This window comes from Melozone crissalis, unplaced genomic scaffold (assembly GCF_028551555.1).
Source record: "Melozone crissalis strain CALT ecotype California unplaced genomic scaffold, PUWL_Pcris_2 ptg000004l_1, whole genome shotgun sequence".
In the NCBI taxonomy this organism is placed as follows: Eukaryota; Metazoa; Chordata; class Aves; order Passeriformes; family Passerellidae; genus Melozone; species Melozone crissalis.
In genome coordinates this window covers 36,263,671-36,291,024 of record NW_026535782.1, presented here as the reverse complement: position 1 = coordinate 36,291,024, position 27,354 = coordinate 36,263,671, and the positions used below count along the sequence as shown (strand labels likewise).

General features: G+C 38.6%; 1 protein-coding gene across 1 annotated transcript; it reads left to right on the top strand.

Annotated features, from left to right (window-relative positions):
* Nucleotides 1–1,521: 1,521 nt before the first annotated feature.
* On the top strand, nt 1,522–26,976 carry CEP83 (centrosomal protein 83). The gene is made up of 16 exons (XM_054274147.1): nt 1,522–1,553; nt 7,145–7,396; nt 7,760–7,910; nt 9,120–9,212; nt 9,500–9,631; nt 12,025–12,276; nt 13,518–13,649; nt 15,313–15,427; nt 16,871–17,015; nt 17,147–17,296; nt 17,947–18,022; nt 19,140–19,297; nt 22,023–22,152; nt 23,059–23,162; nt 23,824–24,004; nt 24,686–26,976. The coding sequence occupies exons 2-16, from the start codon at nt 7,248–7,250 to the stop codon at nt 24,866–24,868; spliced, it is 2,151 nt and encodes a 716-aa protein (XP_054130122.1). The 5' UTR covers nt 1,522–1,553; nt 7,145–7,247; the 3' UTR covers nt 24,869–26,976.
* The last annotated feature ends 378 nt before the right edge of the window (nt 26,977–27,354 follow it).

Here is a 27,354-nt window from a genome sequence, read left to right as displayed (position 1 = left end):
TGACCGTCTCTTCTCTTTTTGCTGTGTGCATTATCCCCACTCCTACTCCTATAAGCTCTGCTTTCTATTCCTCCTTCTTTCAGCCATTTCCTCCTTGTGCCCTTGAAGTCCACCTTGATTCTTGCTTTCTCTCTCTTTCTGGGTACTCTGCAAGATTCCCATCTGAGTCACTAGAGCAGTTCTCCTTTGAAAGCCAGCAGGGGCAGGATGGTCACTGCGAGGAAGAATGGCCCCATTACCACCCACACTCCAGAACCACTGGCCATCAGTGAGTAACTGGAATTATCTGACTCAGCCAATCTCGGAAGGAAACAAGAACACTTCTCTGATTAATGTGAAAAACGTGGAGGCAAAAATAAAGTAACACAATTTCCACCATCTTGAGTTATTCTCTTAGAAAAAGATTATGCATTGGAAATACTTACACAATAATTATTCCTTGAATCAGCTGGCAAGAGACACCCAACCCTGTCTGTTGATTTTAGTTACCTAAATGATTTTAGATTTTGAAGCTTTTTTACTGTGTCCCCCACAGGGCTCACACTGAGTGATCCGGATTCTTGGTGTCATGTCTTGTTTCTCACGTGAATGAATTGTTTTCCAATATATTATAGCTATGTAATCCTGCTATGAACAGACACTAATAAAACCAGAGAAAGAATCTGTGCCATTCTACCATTCCTGTTAATGCAGATGTAAAAGGGTGAAAGGCTTGTGTTTGGTCTTAGTTAATATTTGTAGAGCTGATAGTGAAAAAATAAAAAAAAATTAAAAAAAAGAAGCAAACTGGATACAGAAAAGGAGAGTTTAACTTCATTACATCTTCTAGAAAGATTACTTTGCAGTGTAAAACTGAATTGATGGGTTTTAATGACCATATTTTTCATCAAAATTAGTTTTGGATAAAAATTCATTTTTAATTCATTGCAGTCATGCGGAGTCATTTATTTCCCTATAGGTGTACATTGCTATGGATGGAGTGCTGTCGATATTTCGCTTGTAGCACTGCAACAAGTGCAGCATACACGAGAGCCTGCGCAGCGGTTTCCAGAGTGGGGTTGGCAGGAGCGCTGAGCTCCCGCCATTGCAGCTGAGCCCATCGCGGATCCAAACCCTTCATTAGCCGGCAGCCACCTCTGGGGAGCGACCGCAGCTGTCATCTCCCGCGCTGGCAATGTCACGTTTGCCTTGGGGGTTTTTTGTCACCTTTTCTTTGGCTATGTGAGTGTGTGTCATCACCAATACCCACCTTCTAATATACTAATTGAAAACAATATTAATCCTTATGAAAGCGCTGTTAGCTTTATTAGAGGAATGCCAATACCGATTCAATCTCTTGCTTCATTCAAAGCGATTTTAGAGGGACAATGAGGATGTTTATGAAAGACGGTGCTTACATCATTTCAGCCGATCTGTGCGCGAGAGCAGCGGCACCGGAGAGCTCGGAGCGCCCTGAGGGCGGCCCCGCCATTGCGGAGCCCGCCCGTCTCCCCGGCAACGCTCCCAGCGTGCCCCGCGCGGCGCGGGCCCGGCGGCGGCGCGGCCGGCGGGAGGTGAGAGGCGCCATTTTTAAATCGCTCGGGCTGGCGGCAGCCGCGCCTGGCTGGGCTGTGGCGGGGGTTCCGCTGTGCCAGGGGGAGCCGGGGCGTGCGGGGCACCGGGATGTAAGGGGGGAGCCGGGCTCCGATGGGGGCTGGGCTGACCGCGGCCCTTCTGCGTGCGTGGGGCCGCAGCTCTTGGCGGCCGGGCGGGGAGGAACCTTGGCCCGTGCCCGGCCCCGCGCGTTCCCCCGGCCCGCGCCGATGGTGGCAGCGCAGCCGGGACGGGCGGGCCCAGCGCCGCTCTGTGCCCGCTGCTCCAGCCCCGGCAGCGGCTGCCGCGGCCTCTGCGGCCTGCCGCGCTCGCCGTCGCCTTCAGAGGCAGGCGCAGCCCGCTCGCTGCGGGCTCTCGAGTGTTTCCGCTTGTTTGCTTTGCTTTCCACCAGCCATCCTCATCCTCAGCCACGTTCGCTGGGAGGAAAATTGTTATTTTTCTGTGCTTCTGGATGTGTGTCAGCCGTGTTAGTGGTATTCCTCTGACCGAGCTCCTGCGTCTAAAAGTAACACAAAACAAAAACAGAGCAGCAAAAAGATCACAGTGACTTATGCAGCTCGCTTGGCCTCTCACTCGATCTTCGTCCACGTACTGTAGAGTGTATATAAAATCATGTTTCTGCCTACAGGAGGTGTAGGATATGTATGACAATGTGAAACCCATGCCCTCCCTGAACATCTCTGTTTTTGAGTCAGCATGAAAGGGAAGTGATTTTTCAGAAGAGTTTTGTTTGTGGAATATAGCTTATTTGCAAAAATCCTGGGTAGAACTTTGAATGAAACTTTAGTGAGTGAAGGTTTATGTGTGTTTGAAGGCTTCTTGCCATGAAAAATCATAGGAAAACATACATGGTGTTTGGAGACTGGCTGCTCTTGGCTACGGCTCAATTTACAGGTGTAGCTCCCATTCAGAATTCAAATTGATCAGTAACTGCTATTGATCAGTTTGGCTTGGTAGTGTGTGTGGGTAAAGCACAAATTTTAACCCTGAGTTAAGAGAGAACCTTGTTTGTTGTTTTTCACCTAATAAGTAACCAGATCTGAAGTGTAAGACAGAAACTGAGAGGGTGGTACCATGTGCAGTGTGTAGGGATGGACACTGCCATAATATGGTTAATGGTTGTTGAAACTTGTACCTTGAACACTGCTGTGGAGGGAGTGAGAGTAGCTTGCATGAGCTTGGTGTCTTCTGAAATGCAGCTGTCATACAGATATTCTCCAGTATTGGTGCACAAAAGTGTTAAGCATTGATTTTCAGGGGATTCTCTGCAGCAACATCTGAGCAGTGTCTGGGTTGTGGAACTCTCTATAACAAAGGATTTCCTGTTTCTCTTTGGTTTTGCCTCCCTAGATTTTTTTTAAGGTGATTGCATTGACTGTTGCAAGTTGCTGATGACAGATCAGTAGAATAAAATGTGGTGTGCTGCCACATTTCTCAAAAGATATAGAAGGGGGTTGGGGGTGTTTTTTGTTGCACACTTGATGCTCGTGGGAAGTCTGATCTCTTATGATTGTGTTGCATAGTTGTTTAAGATAGGGTTTGTTTCACTGAATTGTGACCATGTAAAATCTGGGCATCTAGTCCAAGGCTGTGATTTTGTGAACATCTGAGCTCTGTGCTGTGCCAGCTCTGTGCCCCTGAAAGGAGAAAGGCTTGCTCCTCCTCCTGTCTGTTTACTTGGCTCTTTGTTCCTTTCCCCCATCCGTACCAGCTGCCCACTTTCACTGATGATGTCGCTTGCTGGATTTTTCCATGAGCTCGTGTGACTCACTGACCTCACAGAAAAACTATTGAGTGTCTTCTGCTTGTTTGAGTGTGTTGGCTTCTTGAGTTAAAACAGTTCATGAAGGGGTCTGATGAATGACAAACACAGCAATGGGGACAAAGAAAGGAGCAGTGGAGCCCTCCCGTTCCTGGTGACTGCGAGCTCTTGTGTTGGATTACCCTTTTGCGTGTGACCATTGTCTGGTCTTACTGTAGACTCTTGAGCAGGGATGAGAAGGGGTGGTGTTTGAAGAGCTGCTTTAAAGAGGCTGTGCTTTCCTGGAGTTTTTCACTCTTTCAGGCAAATAGTTCATTGTTTCAGAAGATCTTGGCTAATTGGATTAGAAAAAAAAGAAAGAGCAAATAAAGAGGTCTGGAGTTGTGAGAGAAGCAGGCAGAGGAATTAGACCATGAATTGTGTGAAGAAGCTCTTTGGCTTTCACAGATTTTAATGAGAATTTTACTGCTTGAGCAAAACCTGGCACAAGGCTAAATACTGTCAGTTTTTTTGTTAGTTGCAAAATTATATTCATTGTATCATCTAGCTGTTTCAAACTGTGTTCAAAGACAATAAATTTAAGTGTTTTAAGTGTGGCATGGAAAAGAGAGCCATGAGCGAGTTACGTATGGCACTTGGGAATTACCAATACATGGTGCAGTCATGTCATTTGGTTATGCCAGGTGAACAAGAAGGAAGCCTTGGTGTTGTAAACAAAATGCCATAAAAATTCATATAAAGAAAAAAATCGTATCGATATATAATATTTTTCTCTAAATGCAAGTATTCTCACTTTTAAAGAGCTTGTAGCAAAGAAAAAGTTAAAATAATATAGCTGAAAAATATTGCAAAAGCAAAGCCCTTTCGTGATGTGCAGCTATAAAGAGATGTATAGTAGGTAATTCAGCAGTGTTTCTCTCTTTAGGAAGAGAAATAATAATAATTTGAGAAGAAAGGCAAAACAAAGGTGATTCTTGGAAATGTAATTTATTTACTTCACTTAGGTATTCTGCAGTACTACCATTTTAGCCATAGAGTGTGCATTTCCTAGGTTTCAGGACTCTGCACCAATGCCTTTGTATTTATACCTATGGAAAACTATGTTAAGGCTTCATAGTAGGAATTTGGGATGACTGATACAAATTTGCAGTTTGGTAGCTTGCTAAATAAGAAGGTGTAGAATTAAGTTTAAATATGATGGTGGGTTTAGTTTCTTTAAAGTATGTTTTATGCTTCTCCACTTCGTGAACACATCTCCAAGAGAGGAAGAACCTAGTGTTCTTTTAAAGTATTTCTCAAAAACTATGACTGTAGTCTTTGTGTAATTTTGAAGATTAATTAAGGCCTGTTCACTGACTGTGAGCAACTACTGTCAGCCATTAGCACAGAAGAGATTCTGGTTGGTAATATACTTAAAGTATTGGTATCCCTAAATGTTGTTGACTATTAGCACTTTACTGCCAGAAATTATTTTGTGATGCGGGAAAAAGAACCCCAAAACAAGACAAAACTTTTCTGCATGTGAATAGGTTAAATATTACTAATTGCTCTTTGTGTTTTCGAGGAAAGAGTTCATGAAGTAATCAAATCTCTGTTTCACAGTTGTCACCAGGAATGCAAATCACGACATTTGCCGCTAGATGTCCCTGCAAGCCAAAAGAGTTTTGTTTCCTTGAATACAACAGGTTTTCGCAGTCTGGAGCATTGTTTTGTCAGCTGCAATTATCTCCCCTTCTTTTCTCCTTTTATCTTTTTAATGAAATCTTCATGCATATGAAAACATGGCCAGGTGTGTGTCTTGCGTTGTAATTTGTGCGCTTTTTGATAGCAACGAAAGCTGTGAGGAGAGAATATACTTCTCACCTGCAGCAGCTTGGAATAGAGAGTAGGAAAGGCTGTGTTCCAGTTTATCTTTTGGCTGACATTGTCTGAGAAAACGTAGCGTTTCCTTGGTGTCTTTGACTTTATCTCCATTATGCCACTTCAAAAAATACTTCTTACTTGAGTAAGCAGCAGGATTCAGATCTGACTTTAAATGCTGTGTTCCTAATTCTGAACTTTGGCTTACAGTTTGATAGTGACATTTAATATCTATAACATATGAAAGCAAAGTGCTGTTGCCTGATTGTTGGGCTTTTTTTGTTGTTTTGGTTTGTTCTTATTGTTTGTGTGGGGTTTTTGTTTGATTTTAATAGTGATCATGTTAACCCTGTTGATATGCTTAGAAATTCTTAGGCACATGCTGCCTTGAATTTTCTGTGTGCCAGAGCTTTCTCTTCTCTCACATGATTTATTGTCTTTAGCATCACTGACCTGTTCTCCTCGTCCAGCTGTTGGTTTAACAATTGAAAATGTCTTTATATTGAGTTTGAAAATTGCTGTTGTCCTTTGTTTCTCAACAGCCAACAAAATTCAGGGATGAAAAAGAGATTGTATTGATTAGGAGGGTCTTCAAAACCTGTGTCATTAATGTTTGAAATTGGTTGTGCATTTAGAACAGCCACAGAGGAGAATGTTCCTTATTCTGATTTCTTCCTCTTCGTTCTCTCAGCAAATTTGGGTAAAGCAGAATACAAACTTGCTGTTGTTGCTTTGCCTAGACTGGTGTTATGAGTGGTAGGTTTTTCTCTGACCTTTACTCGTTTTAGCAACAGAGGAAGGAAAACAGGGAAAGAAAGTCTTACATTTACACATTCTTGACATTATCATGTCGTAGTGGAATGGGTTTTTTCCCCATATTTTCATCTTGCTTATAGTTCAGGGGTTTATAAAATCAAATTGAACTGTTTAAGATACATTCATGAAGGAGTGCTGTGGTAGAAAATATACATGCAACTGTGCATGTAAAGAAGGCAAGGTATTTGTAGTGATGGTAGGGATTTATCATTTTTCTGTTTGAGTTTTACTTTAGACAAAGGTACACTTTGCACACTGCAGACATGGACTTCTTAGGCATCAGTCCAGCTATGCAAAAAGCTAAAATGGCAGAGTAGTTGTTTTCAAGTCTTTGTAACTTCCCTAAAATTCAGCTACAGTCCTCCCTCCCCCAGATACTGTGGAAGTGTCAGTAATGATCAGATTTATACCTATTTCTTCAAATATCAAAAAGCACTTATGAGGCATATTAGAATACTTTCTTATTTGTCAGGAACTCTTGATTTGCAGCTTTCTTCACACCATTCTGATATTATCACATTTTGCAAAAGTCTTTCTGGAAAGGTCACAAGCAACCACAAAATAAGCTTTGAAAATAAGGAAGTGACATATTTCAGAACTGAACTGTGGGCAGGTGTCTTCCAGGCTGTCCCTGATACCTTAGCTCTTCTCCAGAGAGGGCTTGGTAGGAATTCAGTAGAGAATTATCTGCTTTTCTTCCAGCTGAAGTATTTGTGTGTTGATTAATACAGCATGTTAGGACAGTGTGACAGACTTTTTAATAAGTAGTAAGAAAAGCTGTGTGTCTGCTATCTGTGACCTCTGCTTGAACTCTGATTAAAAAGGCATAAAGAGGGCATCATGGTTGGAGTCTCAATGTAGACCAGAAGTAAAAATGTCTTATAATGTTTCAGATAGTAGTGCTTGTTCTTATTTTGTATTGACTCCAATGACCTTCATGTTTAAGTGGATCCTGTGCCCCTGGAAGCGCTATTACTTCTCTGCCCATGCAGCCTGCCCTGAGAAGAGTTGCACTTCCAGTAAAGGTTTCTGCTGTAAAGCAAAAGCAGTGTGTGAAACCTTTGAACTGTGAATGTACTTGAATGCTAATCACATGTCCTTGTATTTGTTCAGGTGTCTTGATCTTCTGAGGTGCCAGTGTAACCAGTGGATGATCTTGTAGATCAGTTATACGTTAATTGTCTCCTCCATACTCATCGTGAGCAGTGCTCAGAAGATGGATGCTTTGGGCAACCTCCTTCCCCTTGTGGGTGAAAGTGGTGAAGCAGCTAATTCACAGGAAATACTAAAACTTTTGATGGATGAAAAAATGCGAAGTGAGCACCACAAAGCAAATTACCAAACTCTAAGGGCAGAACATCTAAGGTACATCAATTTAAGCAAGTTTCTCTCTTTGAGTTGTTAAAAGGTGAAGCTAAATGTTGGAAGGGATTTATTTGTATGTGTGAGATGTGTGTTAGCTATTCCTGTGTGTAAGGAGAGATTTTAAGAGATTTTTGTTCATATAGGAAAAGAAGCAATTCGAAGTACCTTAAGACGTTGCAGGTGATGTTTCTGCAGCACTTTTTATGCTTATAACTGTGGGATAACTTTTCAATATATTACAGAAAGATGATATTAATAGCTTAGTTCTTATTTGGTGTCCGTATGTTTGCTCCTGTGTGTGAGTCTTTTGAGCTTTAAGGTCTAATTTTAAAAGGTGAATATAAAGTAAATTTTATCTTTCAGATTGCAAGAGGATTATACCAAATCACAAGATGAACTGAAAAGGTTGTTAGTTGAAAAAGAGACTGTACATGACAAATTTCAGCAGCTTCTTGCTGACTTTCAAGAGCAGTTGCTGGCTAAAACACAGGAGCTGGAACAAGTGAAGCAGCAGGTGAGATAATTTACTGGAAGGACTTGGGATGTATTTTTATCATGTAGTAGGACCATGCATATTTTTCTGTTCATGCAGCATGGATATATTTCAGATGACTTGAAATTCACCCAGTCCAAGCAATGGCTCTTCTCTAGAGTGACTATGGGTTGAAAATAGTGTTTCCTTGTTTAACTGAATCATCCAAATCCTGTTGTTAGGTGCTGTGTAAGGCTCTCAGTCTCTATCCATGCTTGCTCTGCTGTTAAGGGGAGAATCATCTGTCTTGGAGGGTAACTTAGGTGCCTAAATCTGTTAGGACAGGTGACTAGAAAGATGGATATTTGTTTTTCTTTGTGATGACAGCTTTCCTCTTTCTTTTCTTAAAAAAAAATCCCAAACCAAAATCAAACAAAAAAACTCCTCAACATTGAAGATAACTTGGGTGACACTCTATGTAACTGCTTGTTTCCTTAAAGTAATGCAGGACATGTTTTTAGGAAAAAAATATAATCTCTAACCAAAGGATCCCAGACTCTGAATGGAGGAGATGTGCTTCAGTACCATATCTAGGACTAGTTTCCAGGGACTCCAGGGTACAGATAAGTGAAAGAAAATTAGAATAAATAAGACTATGTCACAGTTGTGGATGAATTTTTTTGTTTTAAACTATTTCTTGGTAGATAGTTTGTTGTGTGAACCCTATCAAGAAATTTTAACAAAATACCTTACAGAATCGAGCTTAAGGCCAGGAGTCTTTCCTGATGGTTTTTTCTATTTAAACCAGTATCCATGTACCTGTTGGAGAACACACATCTAATGTGTTTTGCAAATAATTGTTTGGTGTTGCTTGTTTTGATCTTTTTGGGTTGGTTCACTTACTGTTTCAGTTAGATATTAATTCTTTATCTTTCATGTGAGACTGCTTTTCCTTCCCCCATCCCCCACAAAGGAGATAAATCTCTTGGCAATTCAGCCTGAAATTTGTGTTGCTTCTATTGATAAATGCTGACATTCCAAATGTTTGTTATCTTCCCAGAATATTTTTAATTCACTAATACTTTTTTGCTTTTGAAACTACTATTAAATTTTCTTTAGAAAAGCCTAGAAAATTAAGTAAAATTCCTAAAAACATATTTGAAATACCTTATTCCTGGCTATGTGACCAATCACAGTGTAAATAATATGAATGAATATGACTAATTATTTGTGATACTTTTCTGTTTTAAGGTGCTAACTCCTCAAAAATTAGAACGGTTAAAAGCAAAAATGTATGAGGAATTGGAGTCTCCTATGAGAGAGCGTTATCAGAAGCTAGAAAATGTAAGTCATAAGTATTGAAATTTTATTTCATTTAGAGTAGTGATTGCTGCTTTATAGTTGTTCCTAAAATCTTAGGAAATTAAAACTGAAAGGGGGAGCAAAGTATGGCATTATTTCTCTGGTACTGTTGTCCCAGATTTCAACCTCAGGAAAGGTTGAAATCATAGAAGAGAGAGGAGGCAGCATTCAGTTAATCAAAGACAACTTGTGAAGCAATAGAAACATTGCATGGACATTTAAAGGAAATAAATTTGAAAACTTTAATTTATTTTTTTTTTCTGACTTAGGAAGTAGAAAAATACAGAACACTGTATAACAAACTTCGTTATGACCATACCTTTCTGAAATCAGAATTTGAGCATCAAAAGGAAGAATATGCACATATTTTAGAAGAGAAGAAAATAAAATATGAGACTGAGGTATGTAGAATATTTTAGTAGCTTAGAAAGTATCTCTGACAAAGCTGCTTGAACATTGTGGAACTATTGGTGCTTGAAGGGTTGTCAGTTTGACTGCATTTCATGTTTGTTTCTATTCTCTTCGTTCTCGAAGCACTTCTGTGACTTAGCCTAAGGCTGCCTCTAAAGATTTGTTCAGTGATGGGTTGCAATATTTGTGCTATTAAAAGTAAGAATAACTTGCTTTCTGGTAAATGACGTTTGCTTAAAGCTGTTTTTAATCACATTTGTGATTTGTGACATGATGCTAATTTGAAATTAATTATCTGACTGACCAATGGAAGTTTAGGCTTTAAATTACTTATGTGGCAACTTCTCAAGGAAGATATATTGTTAATAGCAGATAAGGGTATGTTTTGCAATGTACTTACCATGATGTTAGTTTGGATCAAGATAGTGATAATCAAAAGGATACTGAAAACTTTGGTAACTTTATTTCATTTGTATTAGCTCCTGAAGAAACCTTTTTTTCATTTCTTTGGACTTTCAAAAGTGTATGTAGCTAAATAAATTGTCAGCTTATTTATGTTTTAAATAGATACATCATTGTAAATGAGTTGCAGATGTCATTTGCATATCCATTTAAGTATTTGTCTGGAAGCATATATTCTAGGATGCCAGATTTGAATGTATTACTCCAAACATCAGACAAAAATCAAAGCAATCATCACTTGCAAAATCAATCCAAGTTTGCAAATGTAGTGCATTAAAAACAGAACAGTTGTCCTTCCTGGAGCTAAACCCACATGCTGCTTTACAGCCTGCCTCTCTCACGGGCTTGTTGAGTTTTTGCTAGTCCTGCAGCTAATTAGCACATTTATACAGAATGCAACTACCTTAAGCCCAGGGCATTGTGTGATCTGGTTTCTCTCAAAGGTTTTCTAACATCCCATGTCATTTTGCACAAGGAGGCTATAAAAACATCCTGATTCTTAAATGATGGCTTGGGCATATAATGCAATTGAATCTCCTCATAAAAGGCATTTGGAGGGCTTTTGCTGCAGAAATCAGGTTTGTTCATAGACAACACTGGTGAAACTTTTAAAAGGACTGCTGCAGATCAGAGTTTGGACTAATCTCCAAATATGGAGAGAATTCTTACATACCTTTCTTTCTTACTCTTCTGGTCCCACTATTATATTCAGTCCATGTAAGTTATTTTGAAGTGTAGCAATCTATGAATTTATGTTTGTTAATTACAGTCTCCAGATTGGCTTGTACCTTTTGTACTACTTTGTAAGAGAGAGTTGGGGTTTTTGTCGTTGTTGTTATTGGGTTTTGGTTTGGGTTTTTTGTTTGTTTGTTTGTTTTTTGGTTTCTAGTCTGTCAGGGCCCGGTCATGTTGGCTGTCTGGAGTTATTAGCAGATTTGAGTTCTGTTGTAATTATAAAATAGAGGAATCATAAGAAGTTGGAAGAGACTCTTTATACTCCAAAATCTTGTTTAAAATATTGAAGTGTAATGAGATCAGATTGCTCAGGTCCATGTCCAGCCAAGTCTTGAACATCTGCAAGGATGGGGATTCCATTATTTTTCTGGGCAGACTCTTTCAGTATTTAACCATCTTCATGGTAAACTTTTTTCACAATACGTAGTTGGAACTTCACTTGTTCCGAATTGTGCCTGTTGCCTCTCTTCCCATCATTGTGCCTCTTCTCTGAGCTGTGGCTTAGTTCCCTCAGCTTGTCCTTATATGTCATATTCCCCAACCCTCTGAACACCTTAGTGGCCATCTGGACTTGACACAAACTCCAGGTACAGCTTTACCAGTCCTGGAAAGGGGACAAAGGATCGCTTCCCTGGATCTGCTAGTTATCCTTCTGCCAATCTGCCAGGATTGGATTGGGTGCTCTGCTGACTGACCTTTAGCTTTCTGTCCACTAGGACCCCCAGATCCTTTTCCATGGAGATGCTTCCTCCCCTTGCTATGGGCCTGTACTGTTGCATTGGACTACTCTATCTCAGATGCATGTCTTGCTCCTCTTATTGAAGAGGATCCGGTTCTGTCCATTCCTTCAGCTTGTCCAGATTCTTCTGGATAGCAGTTTTGCCTTCCAACAGATTGACCATTTCCCCCCAGTTTGGTGTCAAACTCAAGCTTGCTGAAAGTGACTCCATGCCATCATCCAGCTTGCTAATGAGGACATCAACCAGTGTTGCACTCTGTAGTGTGCTCAAACAGACCACACTAATAACAGGCATTCAGGTGGTCTTGCTTTGAATTTCCTACTCTAAGCAAATGAATGTTTAAATGTCCACTGCTACTCTTTTCTGAATTGTTAATTACTGTAAATATTGCTGCCTGACACCTAACCAATGTAAGAACTTTTATTTTTCTGATTAACAACTATCAGATTGCAAGACTGGATAAAGATAAGGAAGAACTCCATAATCAGCTGCTTAGCATTGATCCCACAAGGGACAGTAAACGTGTGGAGGCACTTTCCAGAGAAAAGGCACAACTGTGTCAGAAATTAAAAGCCTTAGAAGCAGAAGTCGAAGAACTAAGAGCAGAAAGACACAACAGTGTTGTGCAAGCAGAAAATGTTCAAAGAGTACAAGCACGACAGTTAGCTGACATGCAGACCATGATTCGATCTCTAGAGGTAAGATTTTCTGTTCTTATTTTACCTCCCTGTAGAGTGCAGTAAGAATAGCACTTGGCCTGACAGAACTGTCACAGAAATCACTGATAATTTTGCCACTGACTCCACAATTTGAATTTCTACATTTCAGATTTAAAGTCAAATTGTAGTTGACTGGGAGTCATGCACTGCCAGTTCAACTTTGGAAAGTCTCTCAACTGAGAGACTATGCTGAATGATTATCCTTTCAAAACAAGCGAGTCATATCCATATTTGTAGTCAGTAAGAGGGTCATGTCAACCCTTGCCACTTAGCTGGACTTAGAAACCAATATGTTAATAATCTGCTGCAGTAAATTCTTTATTCTTTTCAAGAATGTCACATGATGCACCCCTCTTTAGTCCCTTCATCATCTGTCATTGTCCTATGCCTCTTCTTGCTCCACCACATTACTGCAGTTGTTTATTACTCAGCTGTTGCTCTCCTTGGTATTTCTGGACTGTTGCACTTTTCCCAGGATTCTACTGTATTCCTCCAGACCTTCTGTCAGTCCTTGCTACCTCTCTAGGCAGTGAGCCTCTTCATCTAGATTTTTTGCACAGTTGCAGCATGCAGATAGATGGTTCTTTTTTTTTTTTTTTTGTTACTATTATCAGTGCTGTATACTTCAGTTACAAAATGCTCTGATCTCAACTTAAAAAGTGCTGTAATCTTCTTAGACAGCTTTAAAGAGAGCCCTGCTGAAAGCAGAAGTGTTTAGAAATCATGTATTAGATTACCTTTTTCATGTTCACTAAAGATCAGGGTCTTGTCTTGTAAAGATCAGAGTCTATAATGCCAAAATTGTATTTTATTTCCTCTCCAGGATGTTAATTTTTCCATCAGTATAACTGCATAGGCCAGCATATTACCCTTTGTGAACACTAATTGTAGTTACACTGTTTATAGCCCAGTAATTTAGTGGTGAGCACACCTGCTGCCTCCTAAGTAAGTCAGATTACATCACTCCTTATCAAGGAGGATTGAAAATGGGAGTGATTCTGTGTAGGAGGTGTTAGTAAAAATAGTTGTGCCTTTCCAGTAAAATTCAAGACCCTTGTTGTATTGGAATATATGGTAGAACAAAGTTGAATATTTATATGTGATACTATATATTATAATGAGACAGTAATATCTGAAAGCCCAGATTAACCAAAGGTTTCAAATGAGTAACAAGAAGCAACCCAGCTCCAAAAATCCTAAAAATACTTCCTTCATTCAAGGCAGAAAAGAAGTCTGCTGAACTGCAGGTTGATCGCATTGAGAAAGAGCTGCAGACGAGTCATGAGCAAAACATTCTCTTAACTAGCAAACTCCACAAAGCTGAACGAGAAGTCAATTCCTTAGCTGCTCAAGTAAGTACTTTTATGGTGTCTAAAATATATTTTTCACATCCTTTTATGTTTTTCTGCTTATATTTTAGACTAAAAGTTACAATGTCATCTGCTGTGACTTAAAATAGATATGGAATTTTTCCCTCAATTCCAGTTGAAAGACAAAGAATATATGACTTTACAGGAGATATGTCATACCTGAAAGTCTCTCTAAAGATTGAGGTTATGTTGTTACTATTCCTTCTTCTAGATCTTTTTCCTGAACAGAACAAGACTTGTGAAGTGGTATCTTTGTATTCATGTTTTCAATGTTCATGAAAACAGTCAGCCTAAAACTGATCTTTCTATCTTTTTTTTTTTTTCTGGAGGTCTTAAAAACTATCCTCTGAATGGGCTGTGTTAGCTACAGGAAGCAAGCTGCATTGGAGTTACTTGTGGAGATTTAGGTTAGATTAGAAGCAGAGTGATCACGTTAGCATAGCTTTTTTCTTTGGTTAATGCCAGCATAGCTTGTACAGAAACATTTCAGTACAGAATTGCATCACAGCATTTTAAGTTAACCATTGTCTTAAAACATATTTGAGTGACTTTGTTGTGTTGGCACCAGATCTTAGAGGTTTCGTTTTATGATTGTATGCTTTTCCTTTTTTTTTTTTATTTGAGATCTTTTTACAGTGCATATTTGAGTGCTAAGTATTTAATTTTGGTGATTCATTAAAAAAAGTTTTAATTTACCACAGGAATAAGGTGTAGCTATACTGCTATTTAAAGCCTCTTTATGTAATATACCCTACTTGGCCCCCATGAATGCTAAATAGGAAGGGAAAACTTCTGGTAAAGATTTTTCAGTCATTTCCCAGAATATATAGAATATTGTTACAGTCTTTATTTTTTGTATCAACTGGTCTTCTCTGCTCCCCTCCAGAAGCAGGAGAAAATTAAATATTACAGTCATGTTTCTCAAAGGGAGGAAAATAAAAGCTTTATTATAGTAACCTCCACCTGCTTCTGCTCCCACTCAAACCTATTCCTGAGCACAGGTGCATGTTTGTCCTCTGGATTTTCTGCCTTAAAAAAGCCACCTTAAATCTTTTCAAGTTGCCCTGAATGTTATCAACTTGATATATAAGCAACTAAATCTTCCATGTAGTTACTTAATAAGCTACTGTGTCATTCTTAACCTTTTGCCACTTGTATATGCAAGCAGGTTGTAATTACATTTGTCATTGTGAATGGATTTTCATTATAAGTGCTTTTCTCCAGATATTTAATTTGCATTGACCGTGTAATTACTGCGTTCAAATGCCTAAACTATAGAAAGTTTCCATGCAAGCAGTAATTTTCATTGATTTGATGTTCTTAAGGCTCCTACTTTTATGAGGCCATTTGATGTGTCTGTAGAGCAGTATTTGATTTAAAATGCACTTCAAGACTATGCAGACCTGGATTTTGAGAAATTGAGTAGCACTCCAGGAGGCCAGGGAGACTATAAGTAGTTACCAAATTGAAATTACTTGGGGAAGTAGTTGATATTCTGGCTTTGGATATCACTGTTTTGATTTACTTGTGGAGATTCAATTTAATTTTATTTTAGCTTGATTCGGAGGTATCTTTAGTCAGAAGTAAAGTAAATATACATAAATTTATTATAGTTAATTTGACGTTGGTTTTTACTAACTCATAGGTAAAAGAACTTAAACATTCACATAAATTGGAGGTAACAAATGTCAAACTGGAGGCAGCAAGAACAAAGAGTGAAGTAGAAAGAGAGAGAAACAAGATTCAAAGTGAAATGGATGGTAAAGTATGAAATTATTTTGTAATTATTTCATCTATTTACTTCAGTTAGAATAATACAACTGGTTTTTTTGTCTGAATGCTCCCCAGCAGTCTCCAGCTTCTACTTCTGGTCTAGGTGATAGATCTGACAATTCATTTGGTATTTGAAATACTTGTGTTGTTTCACTTGCTCTACCAGGCAAAGAACAATTGAGAGCAGTTTTTCATTTATGTAAATTAGTGCATTTGTGACACAATTTGAGCATAATGTGTTTCAAATTATGTACTTCATATGGTTATTTTTTTCTATTATTGGTAAATTCTCGAGTCTTTCATACTCTGCTTGAAACCGTATCGTGCCACAGAGCTTCAGTGGTTGGGTTTTTTGATTCTGTGTCTGTGGAATTGATACCAATTCCGTAAGGCTGCCACATGAAACAAAATACAGCACCTAGCTCATTCTTTGAAGGGAACAGGCATTGCTGTAAGCTACCTGATGCAGCTGAGTATCTAGGCAACTTGAAATAGCTTTCTAGAGTGAAAAGGCCAAAGCTTTCTAGTACTAGTTGTGTTTAAATCACACAACTACACAATTACACCGTTTTAAAGAGAACTGTCCTCATTGATTTGCCATAGCCCCAAAACAGTACATTTGTCTTTCTGAAATAGTTGTTTCTGTTCACTTGCTTGAATAGTAAGTTCACTAAGAGCAATGAAAAAGTGGTGTTTTCTGTATTGACAATATGCTTACAGTGTATTGCAAGCTAGAAATGTTGGCTCTGTGAAATATGAAACTGAATACAGACAAGATTTAAGTTAACCTGAACTTACTGTGGAATTCCATTTGCATTGCTGAATTAGCTGGATAACCAGGAGTCACTGTTAGAGCATGTTGGCTTATTTGCCAGTGAATACAGGTGTCAGTTACAAGATTTTAGTTTGTATAATTTGTCCCTGCCTAAGAAGTCATGGTTCTAGAAATGTCTCATTTGGTAATATAGGTGGATTAAAATTGAGATTTGTTGTTGCCCAGTTACTGGTTTCAATGACAACCAGTTCCTGTTTACTGTAAGCTTTTTCCAAAAATGAAAATTTTCTTGCTTGACCTTTGCATAGCTGTTATGGAACAGACACAAATGCTTTGTATAAATTGCTGTGGAGTTTAAATCTGTAATAATATTAACTGTTTAATTACTATCATTTATTAAAGTAAGAAACTCTCATAGACAGTTATTCCAGTGTAATGGTTACTTTTCAAAAGTTTTGGAAATATAACTGTTATACTTAGAAAGGTCTCTTCTTGTTTTCTTGTGTTTTGTTTTTTTCTCCTTCCCCCATTAATTCTGTCATTTGAATTGAGATTTTTAGTTCCCTTTTGTGAATTTATAAAGTTATTTGAATATAGGTTCCTAGGAGGTTCTTACCAATAATGACATGTTTAACTTTTTTAATGTATAATGCAGGATTGCTGTCTGACAAGGAAATTCTTACTGCAGCTGTTGAGCGACATAGAGTGCTTTTAGTGGAAAAGGATCGGGAGCTAATTCGTAAAGTGCAAGCTGCCAAAGAGGAAGTTTTTGACAATATTGCAGCCTTACAGAATGAAAAGTATGTCTACTGATTGCCTCCTCAGTTTCTAAAAGAGGATGGTTTTGTGATACTTTTAAAAATATCACTCTTAACTAAACACTTCTGACATTTTCTAGTGATTCTTGTGTGTATGTTGAATAATGTTTTAGGTTAGAACTCGAAAACAGACTAGCTGATCTAGAAAAGATGAAACTGGAACAAGATTCTTGGAGGCAATCTGAAAAGGATCAGTATGAAGAGAAACTACGTGCTGTGCAGATGGCAGAAGAATCTAGCAAAAAGGAACTTCAGCGTTTGCGGTAGTGTGACTTTTCTAATCTAATCTTAGCACAGATTTCTCATTTTCTCTCCTTAATGTCTTTACAGTAGACAGTATGAAAGCTTACTATTCATAGAGACAGAAGCCTTCATTATGAAGTGTTCACTGGTGTAGATTAAACAGGATTATCTTTTGCACTATGTAAAAAAGAGTGCAGGATTAAAAATTAACTGTTTGAAATGGTAACCCTTTTCGTCCAAACCTTTAAGTGTTATTTTCAATGACCCTTTTGAAGTAATAATTTGGCAATACAACTTTGTTAAAACTAGTTTAGTGCTGGCTGCTGACATAGCCCCAGTGTTAGAGTAAATAATTTCTCATTCCACAATGGCACCATAGCAGAAATTGGCAATCTGAGACCTAATATGATATCTCTGAGTTGGTTATTATGGTTGGGAGTTTACTTAGCTTACTATAGTTGAAGGTTAGCATGATAAAATTAATCATACTCCAAAAGTCTTATTCCTATGTGAATTCCAAGAATGAATAGAAATATATTTTCAGTGCTTTTTTAGTTAAATATTTATTAGCCTTTCAAATAATGCCATTTATTTGTCAGGCTGATTTGTCCTAATTTATAGCATTGGAATTTTGATTAGATAAAAATAAGGATGTCTTACACAATTTTAGATTAAAAATTCAACAGCAAGCTATGCAGACAAAAGAGCTGGAAGAAAAGAAATGTGAAAATGCTGATCTGAAACAGGTAAGGTTTTATTGCATTATAATGTTTTACAAAGAAATACATTCTTCCCTGTAGTTACCATGTCCTGCGTTTGAAGATTAGATTGAATTTTTAAGGCTTTTTTTTTTTCCCCTGGAGGGATGAAATGTGTACTTCAGATATTTAAAGGAGAAGTGTTCAGAAATCAATCGTGCTTTCCTGGACCTCTATAAATGGATTACAGTTTTTTGCTTCATGTGTTTTGTGGGTAACAGGGATTTCAAAGCTGAATGTTTATAGACTGGTATATTGAATATGGTTATGCACTATTTAACTGGAGATTCAGTTGCCATGGAGACTTATAAATTGTTTCTAGGTAATGCTTTGCATTTACACTGCGTCTCTCATCTGAGGTTCTTCAAGTGTTTAACAGATGTTTCATAAATGAACAAACTAGTGTAAAGAGGTATATTTCTATTGCATAGTCAATTGATGGCAGTGTTGAAAACCAAACCTATATTTTTTAACTCCTGCTTGCCTGTGATGTTATTTAGTAGGTAATAACAATAGCTGTGCATCAAAGTACTCTGCAAGCTGTGTGCACTTGAAGTTTGAGACAATTATTTTTTCCTCCAGAAATCAGAAATTGGGGGATCTAAGTGTCCATGTGAGGGGAGGAAAAGGAAAGGGAAATGATCATTTGTGTATGCTGGCTGCAGAGGTTGCACTTTTCAGTGCTTCCTTGTTTTGTGAACTGATTGGTACAGTCCCTGTTGGCTGTAACACTCAGTATGTTATGGAACAGAAGAGCCTGGAAAGCTCCACAGCTCTGCTGCTAAATATTTCATGGTCCTCGAGTTCTGTTCAGGCCTGGGGCTGAAGTGTTGGATTTCTGAAGTTCTGGGGGACACTTCAGTGGCAGAAGCATCCTGCCTATCTTTTTCATTTTAACTAAAACAGAAACCCTTTGTCTTGTAGTCATTTACTGTAAAGCTTCTGGGGAAAGTGTTGAGTAAAGAGAAAAGAAACGAGTAAAAAAGGCTAATGAAAAGCTAAAGCTAGTTGGTGTCTCCATTTTGCATTGTCTCAGTATCTCAAAATCAGTTGCTGGTTATTTGCATATCTTCTGAAATAGAAAAATTCTTTTTTGTTTTGGCAGCAAATAAATGATATCCAACTCCAGCTTGCCTCACTTTCTCAATCAGAAAAAGATTTGCTGGAATCTAATCAAAAGTTGAAGGAAATAATAGAGAGATTGAAACAAGAATGTCAACATGCAAGGGCTCAGGCAGAGAAAGCTCAACTGGAAACAGAGAAGTAATTTTTTTCTTTTGGCTTTATTTTTCATGCTGCTTGTGTTCTTCTCATATGGATTACTTAACTGTGGATTGTAGATTCTGAATAAAGTCAGAAAGTTAAAATGATCAGGAAATATTGAACAGTTGTAAAAAATGGCTGTACATTCTGTGGGCATAGCATGTATAAAAGCTTTCCTCATGTCAGCTTTAAAAACAGAGGAGTTTGTTTCCATTGGTTTCCATTTGTATCTGTTAAAATTAATTATTGATTAGTGAGGTACACTTCTTGCATAAATTGAAATTCTACTTGACTGAAGAGGGCGTCAAACTTCTATAGGTATAAATGGATCTAGAGTTTCAGAGAGTTCTTTTAAGAGTGTTTAAGCTGTATGTGTGAAAAGAGCATTCAAACATTGTATTATGCATGATAAGGTTCCACAGTCCCAGTCAGTACATGTGTGAATACTTCTTTCCCTTTCCCACTAGCTACTTTTAGCTGATATGAAGTAAGTAAAAGCTTATAAAATATCTTCTAGTTCCTCTCATCAAAATTAAAAATAATCACTTTCCTTTTTTTGCACAAGCTTGACCGCATGTCAACAAAGTATGACAATAAATGATGAAGGAAGCCAAATTTTATTCAGATTCCATACAGAAATGAACACCTTCCTGCAATTTAAAGATCAGTTTGTCAGTCTGAAATGGTTTTTCAGAATTTACTAGTTTAGTAACCCAATATTTGTCAAACTAGTACTGGATTATTGTGTGGTGGATGCTTCAAAAAGTCGGTGTCCCAGATTAAATACATTTCCAAAGGATATTATGTAACTTTTGTTTTAACATCTCTTTTCCTATTAATGGGTGCTGCAATTGCTATGGTGTCATTAGTTTAAGTAGTGCTTTTCAATTCAACATTTGAAGATATTATTGCATTTGGATGGCAGAGTATGTCACTAGCACATTAAATATTTGGATGTTTGCTTTAGGGAGGTGTACTCACATGTTGAGTGAGATCATTGCTGTTACTTGAATGAGGCTGTCATTGTCATTTACATATTTATGGATCACAAAACAGTCAGGACTAGTTTTTCCTGGGAAGGCAGTGGAAGGGACTTGTCAGTCCTCAGAGATCATTGTATACAAGTATGTAGGTACTAAGAGATGCACTAAGGTTGGTACTGCAGAAATGAAGCAGCTCTGTAGCCTGCATGTAATTCCTGCAGGCCTGTGCCATTGCTACCCTGGGAGCCTTGGGTCATGTTCCCATTGTTTTTATGAATCTGTGAGTGATAGAACCTCCTTTCTGAGTTCAGTTAATTCTTATGAGCTTGAACACCAAAGAGTTAATTGCACCAAAGCAACAGGAAGTGAAAAGATGAGACAACAAGATAAAAAGTTCCAGATAAATAGTGCCAGTTGAGCATTGAGCATAAGTAGGCAAAGCTGCTGCATATCTGGCTGTGTCAATCTTAAGCTTGGAAATGAAAATGTGAAAGGAGAAAAACAGCTGAAGGCAAACTATGAGCCTGATACAGATCAGAGATGAGCTCAAACAGGGACTTGTTTAGCATTTTGGGAACAATGTTAGTGGCATTTAAACCAAACAACAACAAAAACCAAAACACAAAACACCTCTAGAAACCCTCACACCTAACTCAAGCATTTTAAACCATTGCTTCAGCTGAAATCCTTTTGCTGCTAAGCAGCGCTCATCCAAAGTGCTTTGGTTCCTGGGTGCTAGTAGTTATTTGCAGTCTAGAGTGAGGCACAAGCCATGCTGCATCAACTAGAAGAGCCATGACAGGTGACACAGGGGCCAGGACTCTGTTTCCCAAGTGAGAGTGGATGCCCAATACTTCTGCTGTGGGGAAGGGAGAGGTGGTTTGGTGAGAAATTTATGGAGATGCATTCAGAGTCCCCGCAGGGAAAATGCATCTGCCCGGGACTGGAGTAGTGGTGGATGCACTAATACCAGGCCTTGGTCTTCTTAAAATCTGCTACATAGAATCTCACCATTTGATTTTAATTTTTAACAGTAATATAATGAAATATTCCATTAGTTCTTGCCTGCTTTGGCTCGCAATGCAGGCAGCCCAAACAAACAAGGCAGCACGGAGAAATGGCTCCTTTCCTATACACTGCTAGAGAACACAGCCTAATTTTAGTGTGTTGTAACCATGCAAAAGTCTAAACAGATAACATATGCCTTTGGTGGTATGTGTTCAGCTGGAATGTTGTCTAGAAACCATATTAGTGGGAGCTTCTTGTTGAGCTGGTGTTTGTTCTGGTTGGGAACACATCCTAAGCAAGTCTGTTATGAAGATTTAGTAGACCCCATAGGGCAGCACCCTGCCCTCCTAAACAGAGAAGGTAGTTGTCAACAGTTCTGACAACTGATGTTTGGAATAGGCATCTCCTCTTGTGTTCTACTATGATGGTTTGACCTGAATTGAGGAATTTTCTCTGGGTGGTTTGGCTGCATGCTGATCCAACAAGACACCAACAATCAGCTTCTTGGAATCAGTTTTCAAAATTTGATAGTTAAAGAAATCCTAGGATAATGCACAGGTTCAAATGTCGTAGTCACAATTAGATTGTTAACATAATAAAATTCACATCAGATCCTTTAAGTATATAAAAGTAAGAGTTGTGAAAAGATGCACCTGTTTTAAGAGCCTTAAAGTATTAACTGAATGTGCTGCATTGTATGACCTCTTGATTTTTTTGCCCTGATTTTTCCAAAGGACTTCAGAATACCAGCGTATGGAATGGCTGCAGGAGAAGCATGTGCTTACACAGCGTGTCACAGAGTATGAAGAGAAATACAAGCAAATGAAGAACAAGCTATGTCGAGCTGCTGTTGCTCAGAAAAAGGCACATTGTCTCTTCCTTTTTGAATGATCCACCCTGTGTAAAGTTCAGCTTTATGTTGGCCAGCTAGAATGGTTTCAATGTTAAGAGTTTATTTGCAATCTACTGTATATAATAACTAAATATCTTGGGTTCTTCAAGATTAGCATAGAAATAGGTTGAATGACCTGCAAAATAATATTACAGCCAACAACTTTGTTGTAATGCCATCAAAGATTTTGTGAGGCTTTCTTTGCACATATGTGTGCATTGATTAAGAGGTGAACCCCTTGATGGGAGAGGATGATGATACTAGATACTAGACAAATGATGTTCTACTTTTCCTTGATGGAATATTAAAATTTTATTTCTTCTCCTAAGCTTACTTTTTAAAAAATAGTTTGGAAGGTAAGGCAGGTAAAACCTCAAGATTAATTAGCGCTGTTTTACATTGAACATAGGTTATGAAACCTACCAGTGTCTTTTAAGGTCATAGATAGTTAAGATCAATATGGAAAAAAAACCATAAAAACCAAACTACAAAAAAACCCAAGAAAAACCAAACCAAAAACCAAAAACAGCAAGCATACTTTTTTGGTTATGCTTATGCTCATTTCTATGTGTCCATTTAAAGGATGACCATTGTGATTCTCAGATACTGCTAATGTTTGTTAGTACAGCTGGTCACTGACCAACAACTGACTGGCAGTTGTGCCTCTTTCATTCCCATCTATGGATCATTTTCCATCTCTTCTGCTTCCCAACATGGCAATCTAAGCACCTTCAAACATCCCAGCATCTCTTCTTAAAGAAGGAAACTCCTATAAAATGTTTCTTTATAGCTTGAAACCACATATAGTTTAGATTTAATTTTTACAGGATCTAATCTATTAAGGTATTACTTAGCTGTTTGAAATATCTGTTTGACAGAGAAAGACTCTCAATGACAATAAACAAAGGAGGATGCATGAGAAAATAGAACTTTTGGAAGCCAAGATGGAAGAACTAGAAAAGGAAAATCAAGTGTTAAATAGGTAATTTACTTTGCTTTTTCTTAGCTTAAATAATTACATATGCTCAAGGTATGACTTACAAATATGGAGTATGTTTGAAGATACATGTTACCTATATTAGTAGCCAGAGTCCAGTCTAATGGCCTTTTCAGCACTAGAATTCTTTGAATAGATTCTGTTTAGGATGGGCAGCTGAGAGCTTATGAGACAGTTGCAGGGCTGTCTCTTCAAGAAGAAAAAGAGAAAAAAATATCTGATAGGTGCAGTTGCAGGAATCCCTTTAAAAGAAGGAAGTGAACAAGACATCAGAATTGCAAGAGAAACAGACATGGCATCCTCTTTGAAAGGTGAAGTTCTGGTTTTTCCCTCTTCATTGAGCCCCTACAGAGGGCTTGATTTTAATAATTAATGTAGCTTCACTGACTCACTATTCTGAATGGCAATAAAAGCTTAATTTATTTTATGTAAACTCTAATCTATAATAGAGCAGATAGCTAAATATGTAGAGGGGCATTTAGACAGATGTGTAGGCAAAAGAACATACACAGATCTACCTTCCAGTTCTTCTGAGTAAGGATAGGTGGAAACTGGAGGTGTTAAACAGCAGAGCACTCGTGGAGAGCTGTGCTGCTGTGTTGGGATAACAAAGATCTTGAGCAATAAACCATCTGTTATTTCCTAGACAGAATGTTTCCTCTGAAGAATATGCTCGCCTGCAGAAGAGGCTGAAGGACTTGCAGCGTCGGCACAATGAATTCCGGAGTATAATTCTGAGTCCTGACATACCGGCACTCAACCCAGTCGGTGTAACCCCATCGTCTGCTGGGCCTCCTGGGCCTGCAGCATCCTTCTCCTTTCTTCAGGTGGGATATAGCACAAGCTGTGAAAATAATACAGCAAAAGAGGCTACTGAAATAGTCCTTTTTTACTGACCTTAGTCTTAAGGAAGGTGTATTTCATCTTTGAACAGAAGTAAGAAATTTTGAGTTGTCTGGAGATGTTCCCTTCATCGCAATAGGAAGGAGTATTTGAAAGACAAAGGAAAATGTTACTGAATGTAACAACTGGGTAGTTTTAAGTCAATTCTCCATACTTTGTCCTTCCCCTCAGAGGCTTCAAATGGCTTCTTCTGAGCAAGGAATGCTACTGTTGCTCTCACACCATGGTTTTGTTATTGCAAAGAAGTATTGCTGCTTTTGATTTCTTGTGTGGTTAAAAGTCTTAGGTTGAGCTGCTGAGGGTGAAAATCTCTCTGGCTGCGGTTGAGCAGGTTGACTTTACAGATTCATGGTTACTGAGACCTCAGGTTTATGTGCTCCTTCATCTGAGAGGAGGAACATCTGCAAATGTATTTCTTCCTGATGCTGTTCATCAAGAATATCAGAATAATAGCCATGAAACACTGATGAGTAAAATTTAACAAATATGGATGTTCTGGACTTTACAGTTTTTATTTTCCTTAAAGAAAATTAATGTATTGCTCATTTTGGTCCCTTGTGTGTAAAATGTAATAGAGCCACATTCTTTTTCCTTTAAATTTCAAGGAGGAGCAGCATCAAAGAGAGCTTGCCCTGCTTGGCAAGCGATTGGAAGAATTAGAAACCAGACAAAGAAAACAGCTGGAAGATCTTGGACCGTCTAGAGAGCGGGTAATGGTGGGATGTGGGGACTTGGCAAGAAATAAGATAACTGGGGGAAATGAAGCACAAAGTGAGGACTCCAAATAAAATCTGCATACTCTTTGTACTGTTAGCTTTCAATAACTTATCCTTTGTACATGCTTTTCATATTTTGCCAAAAACATGGTTGTGTGTGCCTGAATAGCATAAAATATATTCTGCATAGTTACCCCTTTGTGGCTCAACTTGTTTTACTGCTGGATTGAAGGACCAGCAGGTCTAAGGACTTTTCTCACTGGGAATCATACAAAGAATAAGCAGGGTTGCCATTCATGAGGAGGCTACACCCTGAATTTGTGTTACCAGTGCAATGATATTTAGCATAGCAGCAGTTACAGGCTCAATAATGAGATTCAGTTGCAGACTTTTTCTGGTCCACTTGACTTCACAGTTCTCTGAAGTGCTGCTTCTCTGGGCATGTGTAGGGGAAGTGAAGTGCCTTCCACTATAAGCCAAGAGCAGGTTTGGGATGATTTGATGAAACTGAATAGCCACAAGTCTGTTGGACCTGATGTGCATCTCAGGGCCCCGAGGAACTGGCTGATGTTGTTGCTTGTTTGGACATCGTGGCAATCAGGTGATGCCCTCAGTGACTGGAAAAAGGGAAACTATGCTCCCATTTTTAAAAAGGGAAGAAAGGATGAACCATGAAACTACAGACTGGTGTGCCTCACCTCAGTGTCTGTGATGATCATGGAGCAGATCCTTCTAGAAGATGTGCTGAGGCAAGTGAAAGACAAGGAGGGCAGCCAAGGTAGCCATCATGCCTTTTCTATGGGCAAATTGTGCCTGAGCAATATGGCCCTGTATGATGGAGTGACAGAAATGGTTGACTGGGGAACACCAACAAATGTCATCATGTAGACTTCTGTCAGGCCTTCGGTACAGTCCCACATGACATGGCTGATCTCCAGACAGAAGGGACATGGATTTGATGGGTGAATCATCATTCAGTGGATAAGGAATTGGCTGGATGGACACAGCCAGAGTTGTAGTCCATGGCTCCATGTCCAGGCAGAGGATGGTGCTGAGTGAGGCCCCTCAGAGCTCACTCTTGGGATGGATGCTCTTCAGTACCTTCACTGATGACTGGCAGTGAGGTCAAGTGCAGCCTCAGCAGGGTTGCTGACACAACAGAAGGAAGGGCTGTCATCAACACGTGGGCCCATGGGGACATTATGTAGTTCAGCAAGTCTAAGTGCAAGGTGCTGCATCCGGGTAGGGAAAAATCCCAAATGTGAATATAGACTGGGAAAAGAAGTCACTGAGACCAGCCTTGCAGAGAAGGACAGTGGAGTTCTCATGGATGAAGGGCTGGTCATGAGCCAGCAGTGTGCATTCACAGCCCAGAAGCCCAACCACATCCTGGGCTGCAGCAAAAGCAGCATGGCCAGCAGGGAAAGGGAGGCTTCGGGGAAACATTATTCTTCCAGTATCTAAAGGGGGCTATAAAACTGAGGGGGATTTTTTCTATGTCCAGAGAGTGTCAGAGGACAAGGGACAACAGTTTTAAACTGAAAAAGGGCCGGTTTCAATATTAGGAAGAAATCCTTTACTGTGGAGGTGGTGAGGAACTGGAACAGGTTGTCCAGAGAAGCTGTGGATGTCCCATCCCTGGAAGTGTTCAAGGCCAGGTTGGATGGGGTTTTGAGCAACCTGTAATAGTGGAAGGTGTGCCTGCCCATGGCAGGGGGATTGGAACCAGATGATCTTTGGTCCCTTCCAACACAAACCATTCTGTGATTCTGTGAACTATTGCCAAGATCCCTTCTCAATAAGGTTTGTTTTTCAGTTTTTTTCCATAAAGTCAAAACATTAAATAACCTTAGCACAAGAAACTTTGAAAATTGTTTTACAAGGTTTGGATTGTTTAAAATAAAACTGACATTTAATATAAAAATTTAAAACAATTTTTTATAATGCCTTTAACACTTGATAATATCCTCTTACTCTTTCAATGTGAAAGTTAATGTATGCTACTCTGGGTTGCAGTTTTGATCACTAACAATGCTGTAATCAACATCTAGGTTGGTATTTTGATGCAGATAAAAAGGATAAAATGAAATTTTAAAAGCTCTGAAAACTTCTATTTGTTACCCTTGACAATGTGCCTCTTGTATTTCTATAATGGGAATGGGCAATAATTGGATTTTTTAATATAATATAGCAGAGATTAGTATAGTAAATTGCCTTTGCATTAAGTAAATGTAAGTCTGTATTTATTCCTACTCTAATTTGTTAACCACAACAAAAATATTGATTCTAGGTTGAATATATTTTTTCAGTTCATTATCAGTCCAGAAATTTGTGAAGGATCAATTATTTATCTAAATTTTTTTTACCTGATAATCCAATAATGATTACTTTCCTGGAACTGGAGGAATTTTTGTTATCTAGGTTTTTGTTTGTTTGTATTTGGTTTGTGGCCATTGTTGTTGTTTTCAAAGTACTGCACAGTGAGAATACACTGTGCAATGTCTTGTAATAGGTTATTGAGTATTGCTGTTTGAGTATTGCTGTTAGACTGTAGGAAT